Here is a 17,103-nt window from a genome sequence, read left to right on the forward strand (position 1 = left end):
GACTGCTTGAAACTTCTCCATGTTTTTCACAATGAATAACAGTCATGAGAAAAAGATTCATTTACAAGGGGTTGTATATTAAATTTCATAAATAGTTCTCTTCAAGAGAGAGTGGTGCTATATTATTTTTATTTTAAATACAAGTGGCAGTAATCGGGATCAAAATCAGAATTCATGAGGAGCCTGAGGACATTATTGAGCAGATTTATTGTGCTTACGTTTGAGAAATTAAAAGTAATTCAGCTCAGCTCTTTCCACAATAACGAAAGCCGATTGACGGCAGTAATGTAACACAACAATGCCGAGTAAACCATTGTCAGTCCATATTTACACATTTTTGATATGGATCTTATGTGTTTTCCTTTCACTTTTTTGCCGAAAGACACTATAGACATATTTACGTCAAAAAGTAGATACTTTTGGTACATCTTGTAACACTGCTTAGAGCACGTTCTGTTTTGTTCCGTTACCATAACTTTGTTTTGTGAAGATATCCTCATAAGCGTTGGTATCATCTGTGTAACACATGCATGTGTGCAGTCTTACTTGTCATTTTACTTAGTATGTCAGCTGCTAATTTAGTACTGTGCACTTATTCTTGTATCTCCGTGATTACCTCATTATCTTACTGATCGTATTATGTGTGATTATATTAGTAGAATTGAATATTTAGTAGATTGTAGTTTAGGTGAATCGTGATAAGTGTGATTCACCCTTCAAACGATTTTGTGGTTATGGCTATTTTCATTTTCGCAGTACCAAACTTTTAGTTGAAGGCGGAAATTACTGCAGAATATTTAAAAATGTATAGCTTCGAGGGTGAGTTTCGGCGAAGACCACAGCAAAATTTATCGGGTGCAAGCAGGAAACATGAACGAAATGAACTATTACAAAGAGCTCAAAATGAACGGAATAAAAGAGAGGTTAGTTGCTGTTTTTGTATTTTGTCGAGGAGGTAGGTTTCTATTAAATGTGAGTTATTACAGACAGTTCTCTTAGGTGTCTCAACCATATTTATGCTACCAACCCTTACTAGTAGCTTTTAGCAACTCTCTTTTGGTAAATATTGCATGAAATTTATTTACACTTCCTTGTATTTCTTACTGTGGAATGTGACCCCTCCCATCCATATAAACTGATAGCACTCTTATCTTCAAAATCTTTCGTGTAAAAACTTTTAACTACCACAATGAAAGTAATGCACCATTTTAACAGAATAGTGTGACTGAGTTTCGTATTCTTTCCCGGTAACACTAACACTTTAATACATGAGCTTCATATCAGTTTTAATCAGCATTAAACAGTAATAAAATAATTTGTACAACTTTTGCTTTGAAGAAAAGTTAACTGTGTATCAGATCATTGGTTTTAATTATCTGTGCATCCAAGATTTGGATGAAACATTTTAAATTTTGATTCTTTTAGAGTTTATATCATATCAAACTTTGATGTGATGACTTGGAAGATTATTAACTTCTGGGTTTCTACAGAACCCAATTTTGGAGTCACTGATGTACTTTCTAAATGTAGGTAAAGGAGAGGTAAGTCTTGCCTCACGAGCTTGATATTTATTCAGGATGCAGTTGCATATTGAGACACTTTCTTCTGAGATTTCAGGAATTGCGTAGAAGGTACAATAGCACAATCCTTATCCAAGCATTTGTGAGAGGCTGTTTAACTAGGCTGCAGTACAAGAAGATACAACGAGCAGCATTTGATGAGACTGTGCAACAGAACAGTTATGTTGGCCATGCACCTGATGAACGAACCTTGTCCTTGCTTATTCAAAGGCTGTTGTTCTTTTATTCTGAAGAGGAAGATTCCAGCAGGCTTGTATGTTTATGAAAGTTACTGTTTTCAATTTGTTTATAGTTTGGTGCTGTTAATGTTTATGGTACATAGCTGTGTCATTATTACATTATTCTGATGTTAGCTTAAATGGCCTGTTAGTTAACATTTGTCATCTACAGTTTATAATTCTACATGAGGTTTGAGGTTCTCTTGGTGGTGTAGATTTCATTGCTATTCTTCTGGGTTGTTGTTAGGACTTGTATGCAGAAACCAGTGTTTTGGGGGAACCTACTGTTGGCCCTGAAGATGGATGCAAAACGTTTCTCTGAATCATTGTTTTCTACCTTCAGGTCCACACAGTGTTACAACCCAGAATAATAACATAAGCAAGCTTATAATGCTAGTAGCTTAACATTTTGTGGTGTTCACCTTATTTTGAGGTCTGGGTATCTCAGCTCTTACTTAAACAACATGAGCAAATCATGGTAGCAGCAGAACGTCCAGGCGACGTGTGGGCATGGCGTTTATGCCACCTGTTACATATGAATGTTGCTCACATGGCAGCTGCTACACAACAGCCGAACAGCAGAGAGTCATTGGCCGTTTCTCTTCGAACTGTTGAAGTTTTCACATCGTGGGAAACATGCCAGCGCATTTTGGGGGAAGCAAAGGTAAGTGAATTCATATCGTATTGAAATTATTTAGATGTTGCCATCCAGTCAAATAATTACTGTAAAGTTTATGCAGAACAGTACATGAAAAAATTTACTCCCTCAATCCGAGTTAGAAACGTATTGGTTATTAAGAACAAGAAGTTTTGAGAAGAACTAAGATATCAAGTATCCTTCATGTATGTCATTCCAAATGGTGAGTCTAGAAAGGACTGTATTTTAATAATTATACAATTAAGCAATTCTGACTGTGGGTATATCCAGTGTGGTTGATATAACTTTAAAGACTCTACTGTATACTTTAAATGGCCACGGTGGTCTAGGCTCCATGGAGTTTTCCTCCGGGGGCTTCCCCGGTTTCTCCTTGGCATCCTAACAATTACTCCATTCACACACAGAAGAAGGCAATGGCAAACCACTTGTGGATCATCTGCTAAGAACGTATATGAACAGGTCACAGTCCGAGAAAAGGATGGAAGGATCCTGTTCATATGGACCTGTCATCAGACAGAACACTAATAATAAAATAAAAACTGTATACTTTATCTCTGCCATTTTTAGAAGTACTAGTAACTTAAATTTTTCTGATTAAATGATTTTTAGAATGTCAGATAACAGGAGGTTATTTTTGTACAGGCAAGTATGCACCTCATACGTCTATTTACATATTTGGTGAAAAAGGGGTACTTCGATCAAGTTCGCTGCCTCATTGATAACAAGGTTCCACCACTTTTGGAGCCTTCATCTCACCCACCGACACCACTGGCTGCCTGTCTCTTTGATATGATAACACGGCCACTACAGCTGATTATCACTTCGCCAACCAACAGCTCAGAGTTTAGGTCAGTATCAGGTGATATATAAGGAAGCATTCATTAGTCTTTTTGGTACTTGTTGGTTATTGGGACACAAAACGGGAGAGTCAAATATCTGGACTTGGATTGGACGGAAAACTGTGCATGCTTATCAGTATACCGGTATACTCGGTTGTTGTTATCTCCTAGTTCATTCAGTTGTTGTTCAGTACCATGTTAAAAATTTGGGATTTAACAGAGAGGCACGGCCCGACATCATCTGGATTCATATTTAGCTGAGTTCATGTGGGGTTGTACAAATGATAACGGTGATATTTTTAAAACGATTCTAAAATCTCTAAGCGAATTTTGGCCTCCGGAGACAGGTTGTAACAACAATTAACATCTCATGCATATCCAAATAAAATATAATAATTTGTCATTTATTGAAATAAAATATAATAACTTTCAAGTATATGTTATTTATCCACACGCATTAACCTAACCTAACCTAACCTGTTTTTAAAGCGATGTGTCCTGGTAACCCACAAGTACCATCTTTTTAAACACCAGTTTTCTCTTTTTTGCGTCTTGGTAGTCATACCATGGGTATTCTTGCATATTATTCTCTGTTGCAGTGGACTAATTCTTCGTGGTTTGTGTCAGCATATCCTGGCTCCATCGCTTACAGAACCAGTCAAACTCTTTATTATTCCAGCACTGGCTGACCTTGCGTACTTCCCCTTCAGAGAGCTACTGGAGACCATAAAATTAAATGCCTGTTCAGTGCCTGCTTCTACATGGCTACTCTTTACAGTGCTGGCTCTCGAACGGAAACACTTTGGTAAGAAATGTTTTCCGGATTTTGGAAAGACTTTAAATCATGTAGGGCCTATGTTGATGTTGGTCTTCTGGGCGGTAGTAGTAGGCCTAACTGACGTAAAAATTGAAACCTACATATATTATAATTTTTGAATTAAATTCTGGTGATCTTAAATGTGGATTCTGTTATAACATGCAGTTTTAGGTCAGGTCTTCTGCATTTGATAAGTATTAATTAAAAATGGGAATACTGTTTATTTTTGTACCTATCATGAAAATAAAAAAACTCTGATTCTTAAATGGGAAGTAATGTTTGGCATTTTAATTGAATTTGGAATTTACAGCAAAAAAATTGGTTTAGGAGTAAGTGAAGATAAAATTATTGACAAATATTACAGGACAAAATTAACTACAGCCATGCAACAGTTGTAATTAATAATGAGGGGAGAGTTTTTAAAATTTGCATACAGAATTGAAAACTGGCAATGGCTGGGGGTTCGTTGTGCTGACCACACGTCACCCTATATCTGGTTGGATGATTGTTCACCTCTGCTTAGGCATGTGAACGTGAGGCCAACAAACAAGCTAGTCAGCTTTGGCTCTCAGAGGGCTGTTATGCCACGGATTATTATTATTATTATTATTAACAAATTAATTGAATTGAGTTATACAGAATTGAGGTTCATGTAGTTTTTGCTTAGTTTCGGTTTCTCTTATTCTTGGCTTATTTAATAATATTTTTAATTTGCATCATTTATTTATATATATGAAAATTTTATAATGAAAGTGGATTATGAACTATGGATGATAGCAGCAATTGTTTATGTCGAGATAATATTTGTGTTGAACATTTGAGTTCTGCTGTTAGTGAGATGTTTATGTACAGTCTCAACATTAGTAGGATTTCAGGTTTTTAGCGCAGTGAGTACAAAGATGGCTGTCTTCTGGGTTGTAGCACCGTGTGGTCTTGTGGAGGTTTACCAACGTTTCAGAGGTCATGCTGCAGGGCAATGAGGCCTTAGCCATCAGAAGAATCTTAGTCATAACAGTAGATGAACATCCCACTCTGTGTTTTTTTCAGTTCCAGGACAGAATGTCGGAGATGGCCTTCTTTTAATTTACCTGCAGATATTAGCAAACCTAACTGTAAATATCAGTAAGGTATATAATGGATCAAATACTGGCACAAAACGCAGTGGTCATGACACTTCTGGTGACTCGGATGATGACTCAGGCAATGAAATGGACCATGAAGGAAGCAATATTGAAGAGCTTCAAGTGAGTACTAGTGCTTCAGAATTACTGTATACCAGTTTTATTTTTTCTTACTGCGTGGTCATTTGATACGTGTGCCTATAGAACAGTCTGAGATTTGTGGTATTCATGGCACTGAAGATGCTGGCCAAGCAGTTTTGTAGGTGGTTTCCAACATTTCAGTGTAGTGGAGCACCTCCATATCAAAATTTATATATACCTCCAAGATGGTAATCGCCAACAAGAATGCATGACATCACACTTCTGAAGACCACATTGGACATAGCAGATTCAAGTTTACTATTCATCGTCATCAAACAGAAAAGGAGTTAAGCCACTGTTGGCTCATTCATTCAAAATGGTAGATTTTAGAGCTGTCCTAAAGGGGTATCAAGGAAGGTACTTGCAAGGACCACAGGGAGTGAGGGGATTAAAGGAAATGCATCCCATATTCTTGGCAAGAGGCTGTGTTCCTTCAGGATGTGATGAGAGGTTTGCATGACCTGCTCAGGGAGAAACTCTCATGCCTAAAACATAACCCAGTTAGGAGAAAGTAAGAATTCACTGACCATCAATAGAAAAAATAAATAAAAAAGTAGAAAAGAAATGGGACAGATCAGAAATGATGATTTAAGGTGGCTGAATATTAAATGACAAATATTAGATATATAATATATGAATACGTGCTGCTGAGGATCATACCAACAACCTCCTCCTCCTCCTCTGTCTTTGACCCTTAACAGGGCGTGGTGGCGCTTCATGGGTTGGCTCGCCTGGCTTCTTCCTGCCAAGGGCTCTGGACCAAGGCAAGTTGTGAGGCCTCGTGAGAGTTTACCCCCACTAATGACTGCAGTTGGTCGACCCACCTGTTTGGTGATCTTCCTCGTGATCTCCGTCCGCTCACTTTTCCTTCCACCACCAGCTTCTCCATAGAGCCGTTTCTCCTGGCGATGTGGCCAAAAGAAACTCAGGTACGCCTGAGTTATCCTCTTAAGGAGCCTGGTTTGAATTCTGAGCTCCTCTAGCACAGATTGGTTTGTGCAGTGTTCGGTCCACGAGATTCGGAGGATCCTTCTGTACACCCACATCTCAAAACTCTCGATCTTCTTACCAACAACTTCCTGTCATTTATTCAAGTTCTAATCTAGAGAATATCAAACTGAATATATTTATGTAATTTCAGATACTGGAACAATGCATGGAGATGCTGAATGAGTCATCACGGGTTCAAACCTTGTTGCTGGCGGTTGATCAGTCAGAAGACCCACACGTTCTCCAGGCTTTATGCCAAGTATGCCATAATCTCCTTGTGGCACACAAGTTTGCCATCCACAAATATAAGTAAGTTCTCTTATCGTTCACAAGTTTTTCTTGCCATGAAGAAGGAACTATGAACTCTTTAACTGAAGTACTAAGGACTGGCAGTAATGAAAGGTAGAATGATAGGCAAAATAACGGTTGCTTTGTTGTCTTCACGTATCTTTTATTAGAATTGGCTGGTTTCCAATTGTTTTCTACCAAAATTCTTTATGCATTTTTGTGTCTCTGATCTGAGTTGAGTATGTAGTTCATTGTAACCTTAATGGGAGTGGTATAACATTACACAAAATTAACATCTGCATACATAACAAAGTTCTTTTTTATGTGATATTATATATTCTATAATATCTTTCTTAGGTCCAACTATTTTGTAACCACTTTGTTTTTAGATATGTGTAACTCCTTATTATGAATGTGAAGGAAGATTACAGATTCAAAGCCATTAACATATTAAAGTAATTAGGAGAGGAAACACTACTTTCACGACTTCATGCTGGAACCATATCTCGCATAACGCCCAGTAATAAAAATTACCAACTTTGTGTCTTGTGTCCTTGCAGTGTAAAAAGCATTACAGTATTTTCTTCGAATTGTGCGTTCTTAGTGAACTTGACAGGATTTCTTGTTTTAAGTTAAATATTTTTGTTTAACACAGGTTACTTTATATGCTGGCGTTTAAACCGTCATTCTTACGACACCTGTGGACGGCCATATTGTCTGTATGTCAGACATCATTATTTGGAAGTGCCACACCATTGCTTCAAGTTATTTCAAGAGGAATTCCAATGTCTCCTGAAGATAGCGATCGTATCGTTCCGCTGCTCGCTGTCTTCTGCTCACTTTTTAGTCTTCTTATAGCTACACTTCATGATTCAGAGTTTTATGCTGATGATAATCATGCAGGTATGTGCACTCTTTATGTTTTTAGGAGGGTTGGTTCAGTTTAATGCTTCAGCTGTACCTTTGCAAGAGAGACATTAATTATTGGCAGGTATTTATGTAAGCTATGCTAATAGCTTCCTGTCGTCCTCGGTGTCAGAAATATCATGATTTAAGAGAATTACTGAGTGTAGTGATCATTTGTAGTCCTGCGCCAAAGCTGTGTGGTCTGAGGCATCATGCTTCAGACCGATGATACGCAATGCACGCCTGTTCGAGTCTCGGGGAAAAAAATTTCTCAAGGGACTACAATGGGTAGCGTAATCCGGTCATGAAAACTAGCAATGGCTGGGGGTTTGTCGTGCTGACCACACGCCACCCTATATCTGGTTGGAAGATCATTCACCTCTGCTTAGGCGTGTGAACGTGAGGCCAGCAGCCGGCTAGTCAGCTTTGGGTCTCAGGGGGCTGTTATGCCACGGATTATTATTATTATTAGTAATCATCTGTACGCAACATAAAATACAGTTCCAATAACAAATTGTTGTATCCTGGCTGTGAATTTTATGTTATGTCAGAAGCGATGTTGTTTTGTCAGTGCTGGTCTTCTGGGTAGCAACACCAAGAAGACTAACATTGACATCTTTACTCCGTGAAAACCTCAGATCTAATAAGATTTTGCTTTCACTGTTGCAGGTGCACTTTTAACAACGATGCCATTTTCCTTATTGTCATTAGTTCCACTGACACTGACATTAAAAGAAGTTTGCCTTGGGTTAGTGGAATTGGCTTTTCCGGACTCTCGTCCAAGTGTACGGGATGACTATCGTACAGCAGTGCATGGGCGAGATCAACCGTCTACTGTCAGTAGCCAGGAGACACAGATGTGGTCACACCTCTTCAAGGTATAATATTCCCGTTAATGGCGATCGCTGAATCATTCCCTCGGTCGTTCGATATGGGTCATTATGTTGGATCTTGTCGTAAGGCGGGCCATGATCTGTTTCATGCCCTCACAGTTATTTACATTCTTATCTGCAACAGTGGCTCCTGACTAGTCTGTTTATACAAGCTTTTCCAATCAAAATTTTGCGTGAATTTCTTGTTTATCTCATTCTTCTTAAATGTCTGGCCTATCCATTTATATGTAATAGGTAGATTGGGAATATGAACTTCTGTTTTAAGTACACACATTATCCAAATATGTTCTTGTTGATTTTATAATTTCAGTTGGTCTTGATGTTAATTTATTGATTATGAACTCTACAAATATTGCAGTAAGACCTAGATTATTGTTTATGTTATGTACACCATGTTGAAAAATATTTTGAATAAAAATTGGTCTTCATGGGAGCTATATTTTATATGACATATTTAATTGTACTCATTGATCCATTTTTGGGGAAATTAACTAAGTTTTATTAGAAACTTGTGTAAGATAGGAATTATATTAAACTGTTAAGAACAATAGTTGTAGACTTCAAGTACCAAAGTTTATTAAAATTGCTGAGGTTCTTCAGAGATGAAACATGTAGGTGGACCGTCGTTACGTCCATTTATGGATCCATTTTATTCCTTTTAAAGAGAATATTGTGTAAAATTATGTTTCGTGAGAGATACAGCCATAAAAAATAAATGTTTCTGTATGTCCCTGTGCTTTTCTTAATTTCACTTTCTTAGTGCAGGTGACTGTTGGCTTGGTACGACAGTTACATGCTCGAGACATTCGGCGTCCATTCTGCCCCGAGGGTCACTGGATTTCTAAGCAAGTGATGTTCCCATTAGATAAGCCATCAGATTTTACACTACGCAGGCATAGGCTTAGGAATTATCGCCCCTTCCAAGGGTTAAGAGCATTCACTAGAGAAGAATTGGGTAAGTAAATAAATATTTAAATATGTGTCTGTGTTTTTTTTTGAGTTTTATTCTTAGTTTTGTTACTTAGTTTTAAGATGGAAAAGCATCTTGAGGTTTAAGCTGCTGTTGATAGTTGTAAGAGACTGAGTAATCGTGAAAAAGCTGTTCTTTAATTTTTTCACCAATAAACGTGATTTGGGAAGTTGTGACTTTGAATGTTTCATTAATGTATGGCGTTATAAAGCTTACACAGATCTATTTAGTCGATAAAAATAATAGCAGATTCATCATATATTAAATATACAGAAGAAATACAATTTATCTGCATGTGATGTTTCTCTATAGAGGAAGGGCCTCCATTGTCAACAAAGGAAGTGCGGACCATGACGATTTTGCGGGAACTTCCTTTCCTGGTTGCGTTCCAGGAACGTGTACTTGTCTTCCAGAGTCTGGTACTAAAAGACAAAGTGGAACACCAGGGAGAGCACAGTCATTTCTTGCAAGGGCCAAATATACAGGTGGCTGTGAGACGGAACTACCTGTATGAGGATGCCTTTGACAGGCTTTCTCCAGAGAATGGTAAACCTAAAGTTATACAGTTTTGGTTTCTGCCGTATTACCTTGCGTCATTTATTCAAATTTATACGTATCTCAGAATTATGTATTGTCCAGCTGGTTGTTCATTGCAGTAGCTTACTGATAAACTTTTCACCCCATGTTGAAGTCTCTCCAGCACCCCTCTGTGCAAAAATATAATTATACCGGAAACTTTTTTAAAAGTCATGCAGGCAATATAAAATCATACTTTCCAGCTGTCAAGTTAAATTATTATTCTTCTATGGCTCTCCGGTCCGTATTCTGTCCATGGCCTCCTCAACTCTCCTCTTCCATTCAGTCCTTTCCTCCGCTGCCTTCTTCCAATTTCTAATCCTTAGGAGCAGTGTGGCATTCGTTTGAACTGCATCCTCCCATCTGTTCCTGGGTCTTCCAACTGGTCTTCTTCCTCCGTCAAGTTAAATTATACACCAATAATATGGCTTTTTGTCTGGCAGAGGACACACAACTGAAGTTTATTTCAACTCTTATTCAAATCCTGGCAAAAGTGCTCATATTAGTGTACAGCTTTCCGCTACAGAATTTATGTACCTCGCTTAGACTGTTTTAAAGAAATGTTCGTTATGTAATACGTCGGCGATAACTTGGTATCTGCTTAAATATTAGCAGAACAGTATAAGTATTGATTGAGTGGTCTTAAATGTTGATATTGCTAGAACCTGAGCTGAGACTGAAGATGAGAGTCCAACTGGTGAACGTAGTTGGGATGGATGAAGCCGGTGTCGATGGAGGGGGAGTTTTTCGGGAGTTTCTGTCCGAGCTGCTGAAAACAGCTTTTGACCCCAATAGGGGTTTCTTCCGTTTGACAAAAGACAATCAACTTTATCCAAATCCTAATGTTCACCTGCTTGTAGAAGACTTTCCAAGACATTATTTTTTCATAGGAAGAATTCTGGGAAAGGTAAGCTAGACTTTATCATTAATCTTCGCTTAACATCTCTGCAACCGAATGTCTGTTAACAATAACTTTCTTTAATTAATTCCTCTTGAGATGACCATTAATGCATAGTTCATGAGAGAATTTAGAGATAGCATGTGAATGCTTTGAATAATATAGTGTTTTTCAGTAGAATCGGCAGTCGAAGCTTGCACCAATCAGATGAACTGTGTAAGATTTAAGGTTTTCACAGCGGTGAGTATGAAGATTTCTGCCTTCTGGGTTGTTGCGCTGTGTAGTCTGGTCGATGTTAACCAACATTTCAGAGGTTCTTGTTGCCTTCTACCACACTACATCTTTGTAACCACCACTGTGAAAACCTCAAATCCTACTTCAGGTTTCTTTGTTTGTAATCATGTAAGTGTGTATGTGAAGACATACATAGTAGTAATAATGTTGCATAAAATGTGCTGTTGTCTTTGCATGATCAGTCCGTTTGTCGTAAAAGTTTATAGGACCATAGCCTTTGTCATTGCTTTTCAAAATCTTGTTTCCAGGCATTATATGAAAACCTCCTTGTTGAGCTTCCGTTGGCAGAGTTTTTCCTCTCCAAGTTGGTTGGCCGACACTCAGATGTCGACGTTCACCACTTGGCTTCGCTCGACCCCATAATGTATCGCAATCTCCTGTTTCTCAAGAGTTACGAAGGGGATGTCACTGACCTTGGCCTAGATTTCACTGTACTCAATGATGAACTTGGTGAAACAAGGGTAAGAATATTTTCTTCACATTTGCTGACTCGTTATTGCAGTTAACTGGAGAGTTGTCTGTAAATATCAAATTGTGTTGTGTTTCATGTTTATTTTAGACTGATGAGCTGAAACCGGGGGGATCCAATATTCCCGTCACGACTTCCAATCGCATTGAGTACATCCACCTTATGGCTGATTATAAACTTAATAAACAAATCCGAGCGCAGTGCTCTGCATTCAAACAGGTGAGATAACCACGCTCAGGTTGGCGGTCCTCACATCATCATATTCTGTTGGTTGCGTTCAGTGCTATAGACCAATTTATTCACAGGATTTTTTTAATGATTTTCATCTTCCATGCGAACGTGGAAAAAGCTGTTTAAATATCTTATAGTTTCAACAATTTAATTTGTGTTATTATTTAGTATAGAATTATCATTAAAAAATTAAATCCATGGCGTAACAGCTCCAGAGAGCCAAAGCCGACTAGCTTGACTGCTGGCCTCACATTCACATGCCTAAGCAGAGGTGAACAATCATCCAACCAGATATAGGGTGACGTGTGGTCGGCACGACGAACCCCCAGCCATTGCTAGCTTTAGTGACCGGATTACGCTACTCATTATAGCTCCCCAATTTCCTCACGATGCTGGGTTGGCACCAGTCCCATACACTGGTCGAAAGTTCATGAGAAAATTTCTTTTCCCCCGAGACTCGAACCAGCGCACATTCCGTATCGCCGGTCCAAAGCATGATGCCTCAGACCTCGCGGCTACGGCGCGGGATAGAATCATCATTACTTTAGACATATTCTGCCCTTCTGAAAAGCTGTTGATTGTTTGATGGCTGTGTCAATGTCTACATTTCTTTCAAGTTTACTTTTGAAGATTTCTGTCTTCTGGGTTGTTGCGCTGTCGCCCTGATGATGGAGGCAGTATGACCTCTGAAACGTTGGTAAACATCGACCAGACTACACAGAGCAACAACCCAGAAGACAGAAATCTTCATACTCACCGCTGTGAAAACCTCAAATCTTACAAGTTTACTTTTAGCAACCAGGTTTCTAACCCATAAATGGGGCTCGTATGTCTACTGTGTCACATGCAGTGTAAGATTAATTGTGCAATCTGAATCTTTATGCAGTTGGGAAATTTGTTTCTAGGGTTTGGCAAATGTCATTCCTCTGGACTGGCTGCAGATGTTCAACAACAAGGAACTACAGGTTCTAATATCAGGGGCCCAGATTCCAGTGGATGTAGAGGACTTAAAACAGCACACGAACTATACAGGGGGCTATGCATCAGACCATCCCACTATCCGTCTGTTCTGGAAAGTATGTTATGTGAACTAATACCCTTTTAATCTGCCTTGCACTTGATTCTTCGCAATGTTAGTTGTCCAAATTATGTTTCATTAGTGCATAAAATGAACGTGTGGTAGGTTATATGTCTGTCTGATTACAGTCGCTAATAAAGATGCCCCTGCCTAGAGGTTTCCTGGATGGTGAATGAATTTCTAGTTTGGCCAGAAGGATTTTCCATATATTTTTTTTAATATTATCTTGTTTGTGCCTAGGTGTTTCAAGAAGTTTGTTCCCTTCAGACTGTACAATATTTGTTCCCTCCTTAACATGAGAGACCAAGTTTCACGCCTGTAAATAACCTTCAGAAAATATCTTTTCAATTATATTTTCCTAAATTTTTATAGGTTGTGGAGAATTTTACAGACCTCCAGCGACGGCAGCTCCTTAAGTTTGTCACTAGTTGCTCTAGACCACCACTGCTTGGATTTAAGGTCAGTTGTAATGTACAGAAATTTAAATAAGAAATTGTGAAGTTACACCAATTTCAAAGAGATATCCAATGCAATATTTATGATATCAGTGAGTTCACACATTTAATTATATGAAGAAGAAATACATTTTTAATTGTCCTGCTGCAAATTTTGCTTCAGCAGAGATTAACTGCTAAGCTAGTGAAATATGTATAATCACAAGAAACACTCGGAACCTACATTTGTGTACGTAACATTATGGTGTATCTTTATAGTCCTACAGATTTTTACGTTTTTTAAATTTTTAATACTTACTATGTGGTTCCTGCTAGGTCTCGTAGTAAAAATATGTTTAGCAAGAAATGATACACTGTTGAAGATTTCTGTCTTCTGGGTTGTTGCGCCGTGTAATCTGGTCGATGTTAACCAATGTTTCAGAGGTCATACTGCCTCCGTCATCAGGGCGATGAATATCCCTGATGACGGAGGCAGTATGACCTCTGAAACATTGGTTAACATCGACCAGATTACACGGCGCAACAACCCAGAAGACAGAAATCTTCATACTCACTGCTGTGAAAACCTCAAATCTTACATCAGTGGTCCCCAACCATGGCTGTTTTTGGGTTACAGAAAGAGGTTATACTGAATAATGAAGGCCATTCAACCACGAACATTATAAAATCAAAGTGTAGTTCTCGACTTACTGACGCCCATCTTGACGATTGTTTGCGAGCAGCAGTATCATCCTACACTCCCAAATATGAAAAACTGGCCGATGAAATGCAGTGCCAAACATCACACTAACTTCCCACTTGAGTAATAATAATTGTACTTATAAAACTACGTATTTTTGATTGCGTGGTTTCTTGTATCATTAAACGTCGTGTTGTTTTGCGTATTATTTGGTCTCCATATCTTATTTGTCCAGAGAAAAGAAAATTTGGCTTCGTTAATTGGTCGGTGCCCGCCACGATCTCATAAACTCTCAAATCTGTCTGTAGGCACAAAAATGTTGGGGACCACTGTCTTACATGATACACTGTTGCTTTTGTTGATGATTGTGTTTGCTTTAGGAACTGGATCCTCCTTTCTGTATTCAGCATGCAGGATCAATAGATCGCTTGCCAACAGCCAGTACTTGCATGAACCTGCTCAAACTGCCAGAGTTTGCGGAGGAAGTCATTCTCAAAGACAAACTGCTGTATGCTATTCAGGCCGGTGCTGGTTTCGAACTGAGCTAAGTATCGCAGGTCCACGTAGAGTACCAAAGTCTGCTTTCTGCTGCTTTGTACGCAAGTACAGATGAAAAATGGGTGAGAACTTGGAGTAAAGTCTTTATAACAAGAACTTTCTTATAATTTATATTACTGTATAATACAATACAGCATAACGCAATGAGGGAATGAAAAAGGAATTATTGGTGAGAATTCTTACAAGATATTTTATTGTATCTTCAGTGTTCATATAAAGTAACTCGGTCTTTTGATGTTTTAATTAAGCTGTTTTGCACAGATTTTCCATGAAGAAGCTTCTTCTTCTTCTATGGCTCTCCGGTCCATATTCGGTCCATGGCCTCCTCAAATCTCCTCTTCCATTCGGTCCTTTTCTGTTAGGTCCGTCTGTCTGAGGTTGAGGTTTCGAAATATCTTCCTTTTTACGGTGCAAGGTTGTTAGCCTTGCGACCAACCCCCAACCTGGAGGACCAGGGTACCTTATCTTAGTCTGACCTCTCCCCCTCGACCAATCTGGCTAGGGAGGCCCTACCAGTAGCTATACTACCGCCAGCATCCATGAAGAAGCTTAGATTGTGTTAATTTTAAAATGTGAACAAGATGTTTTTGGTGGTACTGGAAATACTGAAGTTAACATTTTCATAATTTTTAGATGTATATAATTAAACTGAAATATAAACTTATTGTAAGATATTGTAATATAATATTGTAATTAGTTTGGAAGACTTGGAGTGCTGATATCCTAATAATCATTAACAATTGCATCCAGATTGCAGTCTACACAGCTTCATGTTATGCACATGTTTTTATTTTATATAAAAAAAATTTATTCGTATACCATTTATGTCGAGAGATTAGCGTTTCTGCTTTGTATTCACGACAGCCTGAGTTTGAATCACAGCTGAGATTTTCTATCCAGACTGAAGTTACTTTGTTGTTTTCTTAATTTCTTTCAGACTCGACGGGGTATTTCCTTAAAATGGCCCCGATTGCTTCTAAATTCTTTCTTATTGATTATTCAGCCATCATACCACTTGTTACTACATAACCTGTGAATATGGTGAAGTGTTGTAAACCAACCCAAGTATTAATCATTGTCTTGCTGAAGTCCGTGGAGAAGGTGACAATTTAAGTGTTTTGCACGACAAATATGGTGTAGAGGGAACTGCATATTTGTATTTTGTAAAAATAGATAAACTTACTTGCGTGATGGTGGTATGGCCTTTTGTACTGTGCGATATTTTTGTTATTTGCTGAAACTGAAGCCCTGAGATGGAGATGCTTCGTTCCTCCAGAACGTTGCCATACCGCGAAAATACTGCGTGGTGCGACAACCCAAAAGACCACCTTCAATATTCATTGACATTGCCATGAAAACCTCAAATCCTACAGCCAAACTTTTTCATGCATGGAGGATATTGAAGTGCTCTACTTTTGTGTTGCTTTAGAATATGCCATTAGTAAGGTTCAAGAAAATCATGGGGTATTGGAATTGAGTGGACAGATGAGCTTTTCGTCGAAGCTGAGGATGTTAATTTATTAGGCAAGAATATAAGTATTATAATTAAAAATCAAGAAGCTCCAGTAGATGCTCAAAAGGACATTTGTCTAGAAGTAAATGCAAAAAAACAAGTTTTTCTTAATATCTTATCACCAGACCACAGGAGAAGATCATAATATGATGGATGGTAGCTGAGAAATCCTTTGAGAATGTGTCAAGTTCAAGTATTTGGAACAACGGTAACAAATCATATTAACATTTATGAAGAAATTTAGAGTGGATTCAATTCTGTTAATGCTTATTACCATTCAGTTTGTAATATTCTGTTTCCTTCCCTCTCCTGTCAAATCATTTAAAGATGAAAGTAAATAAATAAACTATAATTTTTCATGTTGCTTTGTATGAGTGTGAAACGTCTTCTCTTACCCTCAAGAAAGAGTGTTTGTGGATGAAGTACTGACGGGAATATTTGTTCCTAACAGAAAATAAGTAACGGGAAGACGCAGATAACTGCGTAACCGTTTCTGCCATCAGTCGGTACTTTCAAGACTGTTGACAGCATTTATTTGAATACTTGTGCTGTAATTGCTGTTTGAGTTCATAAGATTGCTTGGTTTATATTTTTATTTATTTATTACCATCGAGTAGAATAAGTAGCTAGCTCTATGGAGCAGTCCTTTGTGAGAAGCTAATATTTATTCAGCCAGTTTAGAAGTTCCCCATATTTTATGGAACGTGAAATTTCATTACTGTGTTCACAAGAGCCTACAAAGTCCTTATCCTGAGCCAGATAAATCCAATTCATGTCCCCAAACCTCTTTTCCCTAGTCCATTTTAATAATATCTTCCTATTTGTGCCTGGGTGTTAAGTGTAGTATCTTTCCTTAAGGCTTTCAGACCATGCATACTACACGCCCTGCCCATCTTATCCTCCATGATTTGATCATCCAAATTATATATGG

General features: G+C 38.2%; 1 protein-coding gene across 2 annotated transcripts; it reads left to right on the top strand.

The window, feature by feature from the left end:
* Nucleotides 1-519: 519 nt before the first annotated feature.
* On the top strand, nt 520-16,531 carry LOC110838400 (ubiquitin-protein ligase E3C). Of its 2 annotated transcripts, none has more exons than XM_022081549.2 (17): nt 520-923; nt 1,611-1,833; nt 2,232-2,462; nt 3,099-3,304; nt 3,895-4,100; nt 5,160-5,356; nt 6,516-6,673; nt 7,308-7,555; nt 8,228-8,436; nt 9,217-9,406; nt 9,734-9,967; nt 10,660-10,904; nt 11,438-11,650; nt 11,749-11,877; nt 12,795-12,965; nt 13,340-13,426; nt 14,482-16,531. In XM_022081549.2, exons 1-17 carry the CDS (start codon nt 871-873, stop codon nt 14,647-14,649), a joined length of 3,168 nt encoding a protein of 1,055 aa, XP_021937241.1. In that variant the 5' UTR covers nt 520-870; the 3' UTR covers nt 14,650-16,531. The 2 variants fall into 2 exon arrangements, with proteins under 2 accessions (XP_021937241.1, XP_021937240.1); XM_022081548.2 differs by having other exon boundaries at nt 1,618-1,833.
* Nucleotides 16,532-17,103: the final 572 nt, after the last annotated feature.

Source organism: Zootermopsis nevadensis, unplaced genomic scaffold (assembly GCF_977971745.1).
Source record: "Zootermopsis nevadensis isolate Lab colony 2312 unplaced genomic scaffold, Znev_1.0 Znev_ptg000017l, whole genome shotgun sequence".
NCBI lineage: Eukaryota > Metazoa > Arthropoda > Insecta > Blattodea > Termopsidae > Zootermopsis > Zootermopsis nevadensis.